The 12,306-nt window shown below is 37.6% G+C and overlaps 1 protein-coding gene across 1 annotated transcript; it reads right to left on the bottom strand.

Annotated features, from left to right (window-relative positions):
* Positions 1–4,011: 4,011 nt before the first annotated feature.
* Positions 4,012–6,562, bottom strand: nkx6.2 (NK6 homeobox 2; the record flags this gene model as incomplete). Its single annotated transcript, XM_084076410.1, has 3 exons — positions 6,028–6,562; positions 4,901–5,073; positions 4,012–4,263 (listed from the first exon to the last, which is right to left on the bottom strand). The coding sequence occupies exons 1-3, from the start codon at positions 6,473–6,475 to the stop codon at positions 4,012–4,014; spliced, it is 873 nt and encodes a 290-aa protein (XP_083932536.1). The 5' UTR covers positions 6,476–6,562.
* Between the last annotated feature and the right edge of the window lie 5,744 nt (positions 6,563–12,306).

Here is a 12,306-nt window from a genome sequence, read left to right as displayed (position 1 = left end):
AAATGCCTTGAAGGTCACTTCACTGTCATCTGGGGACCCCCCAAAATCCCCCCCCCCCCCCGGGGGTCCCGACCCACAGGTTGAGAACCCCTTGATTAGACCTAGCAATTAGCATATGGCCATTCAGACCATCCCTCAGCCTTCCTATTAAGAGGTAGCCTATGCCTGTTTGAGGCGTTTTATGTGCCCTGATATGCAGCTTAATTTGTAACTGCCATGTACAAGCAATTGAGATGACTTCCACAACACAGCCTGATTAAGTAGAGGCCAGAATTATTGTGACATATAACCTAATATAGCCCTATAGGCTATAACATAATGAATTAATTAATAGTACATTTAAAAAAAAATATATATATATATATATATATATATATATATATATATATTTGGCCAATAGAGTAACCTTGCCGAGACACAGCTACATGAAATAAATAACACATAACTTCGACCTTTTTTCTGTTCCACAATAGGACCAAACATCCTTCCTCTAATATAGCATATATGTTTCAAAATAAAATTGTCCTTAATGTTGTCCCTCTATATGATCAGGTGTAACCATACAAATTAAAGAAGCCTATATGGTTTCTTCAGGCTTTAGCCCAAGTAGCTAATTGAAATAAAAAGGCTACATTTCAGTGACTTTGCAACAAGTAGCCTATAGCCTATCTATAGCCCCTTGGCCCCGCCCCCGACCAAAGAGAATGGTTTAGGAGTGTTTATCTGCATCATCATGTTTGTCAAATGTTCTCCGAAAACCTAACGTCCACTTCACTCACTGCATCATCTAGAAACAACTTTTTTTTTTGTTTCCTACATTTTGATTTAATTATTACCATTTCAAAATATGAAAAAAGAAAATCCCCCCAAAATGCTAAAAATGTCATGAATTAAAAACAAATTCAATGGTTTTTGAATAAATAAATAAAGATCTAAGAAAACCCATACATTAGAAAACAAATGTTTAAGAAGTAGTGAAAATAGCAGATCTACAAGCTCACAATTAAGCATTGCATCGTTTGGGTCCAGGGCAAACATCTCATCTCTCTTTTGGGTCTTGAGCTAAAGTGCACTCATCACTCACTTCATCATCTAGCAACAAAATGCCTACATCTCGGCTACTTTTGATTTGTTAACTGCTTAAAGTTGGACCGAACCTACATTTCGAAGACACTTGAATTTAAAGCATATGGGATGGGTGGGGTATTGTACTTCGAAAATGTTGAAAATATTTTTCATCCTTTATCAAGGTTTAATTTATCATATTTCCTACATCAAGAGCCCCTAAATGATAGTGTTTTAGACACGAATATGTGTCAATGCGTTATAGCCTACTGTAGCTATAGTTGCAATATGATTTCATTTAAAAATGTTAAATCTCTGAACTAGCTAGAACAACGATGTATTAGACTAATGTCTAATGTTAAATTGATGGTATAGTGTTATACATCAGTGGTTCTCAAAAAAAAAAATCATCTGAAGGACCCCCAAAATTATATGCACTATTTGGCTGCGGACCCCCATCTTAAAATTATTTTGTGCCAGGGACCTCCAGAAGAAAAGATTTGAGTTTGACATTTTTTTTTAGATATATACATTTCACACATTTTCAAGATTTCTCAAAAATATAAATATTTTTGAATAGCCAAACTATACAATATGGTTAAAGTGGTTAAAATGATTGTGACACTACATTAACTAATTTTACCGGGGGACCCCTAGTACCCCTCCAAGGAGCCCAGGGGGTCCCCGGACCACACTTTGAGAACCACTGGCATAGGGTTATACTTAGTTCCACATCTACAGTTCCATGTGAGCGACATAGGGGGCGCACTCTTTTCTCCCACAGTTAAAGGAGCGTGAGTGAGCAGGTGTGTTTCACATGGCTTGTGTTAAAACTTCTAATAATCCATTATCACAAAATATTGCCTTTAAACAAATGCTTTGAACTAGCCAGATGTAACTTATTTGGGAGAAAATGTATTACTATGGTTAGATAATATCTAATATGCCTACTTTAAATTCTAACATGATAAGCTGACAATTTTTAGCAATAAAGCCAATGGCCTAAACTAAAACACAAGCTTCATGTGAAAAGGGTAACAGGATAGGTGGGCACTATAGGGACATCTGGGCACCTCGTTGAAAAATTGGCTATTTTGTCCAAAATGTAAAATAAAAATTAAAAAATGAAATGGTCTTAAGTGGGCCTGTAATGTAAAGTATACGTGACTAGATCATGGTTAAACATTCGACAATTAAGGTCTAATATTTCTACAATTGCTACAAATTGCTTAAAAGCGTGTATATCCAATCATTTTGGGGCATAAACAAGAAGTTGAAGGATAAAATTAAGTCTGATAATGATGTACTGCGCATGTACACGTGGCTATAGGCTACTTTACATTACTTAAGACCATTTTTCAAATGTTTTAACATTTTGTACAAAATAGCCAATTTTACATCGAGGTGCCCAGATGTCCCTGCAGTGCCCACCTATCCTGTATCCAATATATCCGTGAAAAGCTGTTGATTTCCAAAATAAGATTCCTTTCATGGTCCAAAGCTCTCTAAAACGACAGGACTCCTTGTCTCCTTCACCCTTGAGGCTCAACTAAATTGCGATGTGTGGGCCTATACTGCCCTGCCAAGCCAAAGAGCAGTAACTACGTTTTTGGACACACCGACTTATTTGGGTATCCTAAAGGTCAAATTAGCCTTTGTGGTGTTGGGGGATAAGCAATGACCTCAAGAACAGATGTACAATTAGTGTAATATCACTTATATGCCGATATCTCATTTGGCTGACCAGTTGAATCACTTTTAAACCCATTTTTCAGTGATTTTTGTTTTCGTAGTTACTGCACTCTGCCTTGGCAGGGCAGTATACTTGTAGACTGGAAATACAATTCAGTTGGTGGCGATAAACTGACCGCCTTTGATTTACAGAAACCCTATACATTCAAACAAAAACCCATAATACAAAAAAACAAAAAGGCTTGTTAAATAATTTATTCATAATACAAAGGTTTTTTTTCTTCCTATATCCTTGGACGGAAGCAATAATACTCTTTTTTCAAACGATGGTCCAGTTTTTTCTATTTCGGTCTGATGAGGTAAAACATAAAGTCCTTCAAATGAATTATAGGCCTAAAGAAAATAATTGTGTGGTATGATGTCGTTAAAACAAGCTTTTTACAGTACTATTTACAACATTTTGCATCTATATATACAATGTGTGCCGGTATTTGAATTTAGAACTGTAAAACGTCGAGGAGAAATTGGGCAACATTATTCTGCAATAATAACAAAAAATTAAGCAGTATATCGAGAGAGAAAGGGCATATTAAGCGCGTCAGGATTGCGGGAAGGAAGGGCTGCCACGTCTTGTTTTACATTGGTTGAACAACATAACTTGGTAACAGGATAGGTGGGCACTAGGGACATCTGGGCACCTCGATGTAAAATTGGCTATTTTGTCCAAAATATCTTAAAAAATATATATATACATATATATGAAAAATGGTCTTAAGTAATGTAAAGTACACATGATTAGAACATGCTTAAACATTTTGACAATTATATGTTTCTACAAAAGTAATGTTTTGGCATCAACAAGAAGTTGAAGGATAAATTAAGTATTGATAATGATGTACCGTGCATGTTCACATCATGTATACTTTACATTACTTAAGACCACTTTTCAAATATATATATATATGTTTTTTTACATTTTTGACAAAATAGCCAATTTTACATCGAGGTGCCCAGATGTCCCTAGTGCCCACTTATCCTGTATCCCATAACTTACTCAGTAAAAAATATATATACATCTCACTTACATTATTATTTTTTTTCGTCTTTAGGCTACAACACAAACCATTCATTCCTCTCCCACCATCATCATCATCATCATCAGCGCCTTGTCTCGCCTTTAGGACAAAATGATACCCTGGTTAAGTTAAGCTTTAGAAGCACGGTCAGAGGAGTCTGTAAAGTTCATAAAGGTCATCACAACGTGTCCGAGCTGTTGCTGCACGGACTGACCATCAGGCCCAAGTTCGTGGCCTTGTGCTTTTTTAGGAGTCTCGTGATTTTCTCGTCGTCGGAGTTGGGGTCCAGCGGCTTGTTGTACTCGTCGTCGTCCTCGTTGTCCGAGCTCTCCTTCATCTTCTCCGTCTCGGAGTCGTGCTTCTTCTTGGCCGTGGCCATCTCCGCTGCGTGCCTCTTGCGCCACTTGGTCCGTCGGTTCTGAAACCACACCTGTTAGAATAAAATGGACAGAAAGAGAGAGAGCTTGTTAGATGTGTTGTTGTTGGGACAACAGGTCCAATATTATATCACTAAAGCAAGTAATGTAGCAAGTTATCCCACTCTGAATAAACTTGAAAAATGCAACCAGTGCAATGACACTATATTGTGAATAGGCTACACTGAAAGAGTGTTAATTTAATTGTGTAGGCTACACTCTCGGAATTAAATGAATACTGAAGATTTTACTGTATAGGAATAATAATAATAATAATAAGTGTAATAATAATAATAATAATAATAATAATAGTAATAATAATAACAGCAATAAAAAACATCATCATAATTAATATCATTAATAATAATAAAATTCATCATGATCATAATTGATAATAATAAAAAACATCATCATCATAATTGATAATAATAGTAATATAAATAATAATAAAACCATCATCATTAATAATAATAATAATAATAATAAAAAACATCATCATCATAATTAATCATAATCATAATAATGTCTTGTTTGGGGTTGTCTAAATATAAGAGTGTAAAATAAAAATAATGACAGTAGAGTCGTTTCAAATAAAACTACTGTGCTACAATAATAAAACTACTAAATAAAACATTAGTAACACAACAGTACCTTGACTTGACTCTCGGTCATTCCTAAAGAGTAGGCCAGTCGGGCTCTCTCTGGACCGGCCAGGTATTTTGTCTGCTCAAAAGTTTTCTCCAGTGCAAAGATCTGCTGCCCTGAGAACGTGGGCCTAGAATGCTTCTTCTTGCCGTCCTTGTCCAGCATTATGTTTCCTTGAGCTATAGAAATAAGACACAGAATGGTTATTATGGGCTACATGTAAACAATTAGCACTTTAGACAGCAGCTTAAGTAGAAGTTCGTGGTGTTAATGTCGTCGGTAACCTTATGGAAACATAAGGAAACACACACGGTGTTGTCTGAGTTTTCCAAAAGTTTCAGACGTAGGCGCTCACCATTTTAAGAGTGAAACTGTGGATTTAATTAAAATAAACACGACCAACAGTTCACAGACAGATCCAAGTTATTAACTTTAAGATTTTTGTCATAATTGAGCAAGTATTTATTTAGTAATCGAGTAAAAAGCAAAAGGGTCACAACCTACCCCGCCCTCCCCTATAGCCTGCCCTATAGGTTATTGCATATTGAATTCAAACTGCAACCACCACAACAATGCAAAGCTATTTGCCTGTCAACAACACACAAAACAAGAAAAAAGTAATCTATCACAAATCTTGTTTTTTCCCCCCAAACATTGCACAATACAAGACACAACAACCCAGGCCGGCTCGCATCTGGACAAGTGGTTCCCAAACCGTGGTTAGGGACCCAATTGTGGGTCGTGGACCGATTTGTGTGGGTCACGAGTAAATATCCCTTTATTTTTTGTTTCCTAAATGTTGTCATTAATTAGTATTATTTTAAAAGATTTTCTAAAGATGTCCACAAAAAAATATAATTTATGGAATGTCTCCCTAATTTAGGGAGAAATTCCCTAAATTAGAAAACAAATGTTTAAGAATAGAGAACATAGCTTTGTTGTGAGCTTGTAGATCTGCTATTTTCACTAGTTTGGGGTCCTGGGGCAAACATCTCATTTCTCTTTTGGGTTTTGAGCTAAAAAGTTTGGGAACCAGTGATCGAGACAGACAGACACAGAGAGAGAGAAGAGAACAGAACAGAACAGAACAGAACAGAACAGAACAGAACAGAACAGTGAACAACAACACTTACATGGACAGGACATCCTCGGATCTCTCCACGGAGAACTTTGCATTACTCCCGGCCAGAAAATGGGCGCCCTGCCCGGCAGCTCTGTGAGGGGTTTGGGGGTATACCGCGACACGGCCGCCGGGTTGAAGTACATCCCCGCGGCGGTGGCGGCGGCCAGGCCGTTTATCCTGGGGAAGCCCGAGAGGAGCTGGCCGGCGTGCGTGATCGGTCTCCCCAAGATGTCGCTAATTCCATGCGGGGTCCCGAGAGGGAGCTGCGACAATTGTGCGTTTAGTTGCGAGTTTAAGTTGGTGAAGGACGGCGCCTTGAAGCCCGCGGGATTCTGCTGCAGCGTGTAGGGGAACAGGGACGTCTTCATCTCGGTCATGTTGTGCAACGCTGCCAGCGGCGTGCTGCCCAGGACGAAAGCACTCTGCCGGTTAGCGTCCATCTGCCCAACCGCTAACATTGGTGTGCATGGACCTGCACCAATCTTGCGAGAAGAAAAAACAAAACAAAACAAGAAAAAATAAAAATGAAATAAAAAACAAATATAATCTCGCTACAGACCACTTCGCCGTTTGTTTCTTCAAATATCCCGTGAAAGTATAGCGCACTTGAAATGCTGAAGTTGAGAGAAAAACCGCAGGGAAAACTTCTCTCTTGGGAAGTGTTGCGTTCGATCAAAAAGTGTCTCCGTGTGAGTGCGTCCACAGCAGGAATCCACTCGGAAGTCGGACGATCTGATGATGCTTTTTAGTGCTTTTGATGGTGACCATAAGGGTCGGCTTTCTTGGTAAATTGACTGGCGCTGTGGTGTGAGTGAAGCAGGATGCACTGATAACAGTGCAGCCACCTGCAGGCTGCATATCTCCCATTGGATAACGTTGAGTGAAGCGGCGCCCTGATTGGAGGGCATAGAGGCGACCGCTTTGCATGTGCGTCCCTCGGACAAAAGACACACTCTATTAAGATCGTATTGTGCTGCTATTAATGATGCGTCGCATACCGCTAGAAATCATTGTTTCAAGATCTGACAAAAAGATATATTTACATTATAGCCCATTACCGCTGACAATGTAAGTATATTAAACTCGATACCCACACAGGCAGGGTGAAGGATGATAGCATTGTTTCCAGCAAATTGATGGAGATTGTTGGAGATAACAACAGATAAGATTGCGCATTTCAAAGAACACCAACCCTATTACCGTTAGGTTATTTAGTGGAGACGACTGTATAGCCTAAATATGAGGAATTAGTAGGCTGCACCATAGAATTACTACTTTTAAAACGATATGTCAAAATTCTTACAATATTGATAGTATTAGACGTATTTGGCTCCTTCTTTCCTTATATCTTCTAGGCTATATAGCATATACCTCGGACGACTTACGACAACTTTTGAACAAGTTGTTGGAATAGCCTATATGATGACCATATTCTGTGGATTTTGTTAGGGCGTGCGGCCTCATAAAATAATTGGAAGGGCAATTGCTTACACTTTTTTTTCTCGTCTGCTACATTTTTATTAGACTGTGTAGTCTATTGATATATTATTCCTCTGCAGCAGCGATCTGATAGAAATAATCGGATAAAAAGCAAATCCACGTCACGCATCTGATTAAAACTAAGCTTTGTTCATTAGGCTAGAGGAAAAATAAATCCATGACAGTTTAATTTTTTTTAAAAGAGTGAAATAATCGCTCTCCTCGTTTATCGTGGTATAGCCTAGTGGGCAGTGGTTCTCAACCTGTGGGTCGGGGTCCACACATGATTTCACGGGGGTGGAGGGGGGGGGGGGGGGGGTCTCCAGATGACAGTGAAGTGACAATTTAAGGACTTTTAAAACCTTTTTAATTCCTCAAAAGAAAGAAAAGAAAAAGACCATTAATGCATCAAAAGTAATCAACAAACTATAATATATAAACTGGTCAAACATTGGCCAAATTGTCAAATAATAAAAAAAGAGGCAAAAATTGTGAAAGTCGCAACATGAGGTGTTGTGAGCTTGTAGATCTGCTATTTTCACAATATTATCTGTGGAACCCAGTCAAACAAAATGTAATGCCTCAACTCCTACATCCCAAGTGCTTGTCAGGGTGGGGGTCCCCAGTTCAAATATGATTATTTTGGGGGGTCGCGGCCTGAGAAGGTTGAGAACCACTGGTCCAGTCTGCCGTATTATGGCCAAACTAAAGTCCAAGGGAAGCGCTTGGCACCAGACGTCATCAAATTGAGTGCTGTAGTAGCCATGCAGCCACAGCGTTCATATTTTATGGAGATGTGAGGACGTTGTAAGAATGAAATATGACCACCTTAGCATCTGAAAGGCTCCAGAAAATGCACCTTGTTGCCCATTTGATAAGGGCGAAAAAATAATGTTGATTTAAAAAAATGAGATTCACATTTTTTGTCTGCATCATCTGTTTAAAGTAAAGTGGTGTATATCACCCCCCCCCCCCGCCCCCCGCCCCCAGCCCCTGCCCCCACAAACGGAAATATTCTCTGTCAATTTTATGTAGGCATATCTATATGCATTATGTTTACATCCTCCTAATGGATTATTTAATTGTCTCATTCTGGGATCATGTTCTACAACGTCTTTCTTAACTGGAAAATCTCCCCATAGTTAGCTACTGTGTGTGTATGTGTGTATGTGTGTGTGTGTGTGTGTATATATATATATATATATATATATATATATATATATATATATATATATATATATATATATATATATGTATATGTATATATATATATATGTATGTATATATATATATATATATATATATATATATATATATATATATATATATATATATATATATATATATATATATATATATATATATATATATATATATATATATATATATATATATAATCACGACATAAAATGACTGGCACATTTTCTGTGGCCCATGTAGCAGTCACCAAATAGTCTGTCATTTTAAACCCATCGTTTCAATTGAACATGATGATTCATTAGAATCTCGCAATCAATTTACATACAGTTTACTTTATACTTGGTTAAACTGTTCAACTCAAATTTGCCGTGAAAAAAAGTTGGAAGAAGTTTGTGACAAAAAATTATACAAATGTAAAAACAATTGCATTCAATTACCCACTCACTCACTGACGTAATTAATCAAATGACTCACTGTAGACAGATCTTTGGTAAATAAGTCACACCTAATAGCCCATTGGTTTAGATACAATTAAACGTCTAATCATATGTTCTTTATAATATTTTAAGGACAATTTATATTTCCATCAGGTGTGTTAATTTATTGCCTTGTGTTTTGTGTAAATTTCAGTTCAGACAATAAATATACAAAAAGTGAAAACCAATGGTAATCAATTATCCACTAAATCTTTATTCAGATTTTGAAAGCCATCAAACATAATGCAATGCTATTTTATTGGAAGCATATAATTTATGATTTTGAATACTGGCCCATGGACTGCGCACATTTCCAGATTGAAATAAAAAATAGCTTAATAAGCAAGGTATCTGATTCTAACCTTGACACTATGATATACCATTATACCAATGGTTCTCAACCTTTTCAGGCCGTGAGCCGTGACCCCCCAAAATAATCATATTTGGGGACCCCCCACCCTGGCAAGCACTTGGAATTGTAGGAGTTGAGGCATTTAGTTTGAGAGTGACTCAGTCTGTTCCACAGATACATATTGTGAAAATAGCGGATCTACAAGCTCACAAGGCCTCCCTTGCAAGGCATTGTGAGCTTGTAGATCAGCAATAAAAAATGTTTTTGCCTCTCTTATATTATTTGACAATTTGGACAATGTTTGAAAAGTTTTATTTACCTTTGATGCAGTAATGGTATTTATTTATTCATTATTTTTTTTTTAACACATTAGGTATAGCTTAGTCCTTAAATTTTGACTTTACTGTCATCTGGGGACCCCAATAAGTAACCCCCCCCCGATTTAAAAAAAAATATGGGACCCTGGGGGTCCTGACCCACAGGTTGAGAACCACTGCATTATACAGTAGCAGAGCAGATAGATGTGTCGTTGCCCTGGTCTGTTCCAGCCGAAGTTGTGAACAAAAAGACGGTTGTTAAAAGTCATGAGACCTGGTCAGAGTCACCGTGGCATATTTCCTACAAGAAAACACCGTTTCCTCATCATTATGCCGTGATAAAGCAATAGGCTAATTATTAATAGAGAATGGAGAACTCCAAATCAATCTGCAATGGCAAACAAATTAAACACTTTTACACCGTTGTAGTCAAATGGCTTTTTGACAGCCTCCACACAATGCGACCAGTATATTTAGTAACAGTCACATTAACTATTCTCCTTTTATAATCTAGAATAATTGTGAGTAGTATCCACTAACCTACCTGTAATTCTTTTTTATTGAGATCTGACCGTTTAGAGGTAAACTGACAAGATTGGTTAGGCCTGCCTGCCTTCTTAAAACGTATGGCTGAATGTGATTCATGGGTAGGCGTACATCATTTGGACAAGAGCACCATCTGTTGGCAAAAGCATACAATTACAGCAAGGGTAAATTAGGTTAGGCTACACGCGGGCAGCCTAATGCGGTGGTTCTCAAAGTGAGGTCCGGGGACCCACAGGGGTCCTTGAGGGGCTTCCAGGGGGTCCCCAGACAAAGGATGGATAGTTAGGAACCAAATGGACCCTTTTGTGGCTGTAACTTTGAGAGTGTTCAAATGGAACCAAATGGACCCTTATGGGCCCATTTGGTTCCATTTGTACACTCTCAGAGTTATGGTGGTCCGTGGTCTAATGCAGGGGTTCTCAAAGTGGGGTCCGGGGACTCCTATGGCCCTATATAGATCAGCTATTTTAAAAAAAATCTTGTTTGAATATTGTTTGAATATACATGTATATTATTTTGGACGTTTTCAACACCGCAAATCTTGTATGGGGTCCTTGGCAGATGGGAGTCTGTGGCTAAATACACATTAATTCAGGGGTCCTTGACAAAGTTTGAGAACCACTGGCCTAATGCCTGTGATGGTTTTTTGATTGATGGAATACTTTATTAACAGTTTGCAATTTGTAGCTACGAGGTACGGTTGGAGGTTGGTTCTAAGACTAAACCCATCCATGCTTTGGTCCCTGTTTTGATTCTAGCTCTTCACTGGACAGTCTGTTTGTGCTTTAGAGCTGATTTATTTTTGAATGAATGTAGGGAAAACCCAACCATGGAATAGGCCTATTGACGATAATATGCTATAGCAATTCTTCTTCTTCTTCTTCTTCTATGGGCACAATACATTCATGGTGTTAACCTCTTACCTCCAAATGTTTTTATTTATTAGTTTGTTTATTAGAAAAGATATGTCATAATTTATTTTAAATGAATGCAAGTAGCTTTCAGACAACAGATACAAAATTGTACTACTACTACTAATACTACTACTACTACTACTACTATTGCTACTACTACTACTACTACTACTACTACTACTACTACTACTACTACTACTACTACTACTACTACTACTACTACTACTACTACTACTACTACTACTACTACTACTACTAAGAATAATAATAATGCACTTAACATGTTATCTCAAAGTGCTACAGACAGGGTAAAACATTTGCATAAAACATATTTAACAGAATATCCATTCATTTCTGCATATTACTGAAATCTGGAACATTCATAACATTGCTTAAAAGACTGAGCCAGTGGTGTTCCATGTTTAGCACACTAGCTACAAGTCATGCATACAGCAGTTCTTTTCTATTTTGGAATAATTACCAGATTTTGGTGAAGATCCAATTGACCACATCTGTCTGTCCAAACTGTACATGACTCCTAAAACAAAGTGACAAGTTAAGAGGACACACCGTCATTGAACATTCAACTTGTAAAACAGTATGAGAATAATTAAACAGTTTATACAGTACCATTTAACATAGTCAGCAGAGTGTTTCAGACGCTTGTGATGTCTAAAGATAAACAAATAAGCGTTAAAGTGATCAAATTAGTTGAACTGACAGACTTTAAATGAAAAGAAAAAAGATTCAAATTGAATGTTAGTTGGTTGAATGTGGCTTAATGATAGTTGAAGATTAATTAATGAATTAATTCATTAATTGATGTTCAGATTACAGCCATTGAGTCAAGAACCATACGTAGGCCTATGGTTCAAAGACTGACCGTCCTGTAGCAGGTAGTCCATGTCATCTGGAGCCCCACTTTGATTGGTCCTCTGGTCTGCAGGTGAGCGAATGGTTCCTTAAGATGGAATGGGTCTATAGATGAAAAAGATAAACATTTAA

This window comes from Gymnoscopelus microlampas, assembly GCF_963454915.1.
Source record: "Gymnoscopelus microlampas genome assembly, chromosome: 13".
Taxonomy (NCBI): Eukaryota; Metazoa; Chordata; class Actinopteri; order Myctophiformes; family Myctophidae; genus Gymnoscopelus; species Gymnoscopelus microlampas.
The sequence above is the reverse complement of the archived record's forward strand: the minus strand, read 5'-3'. Positions and strand labels throughout refer to the sequence as shown.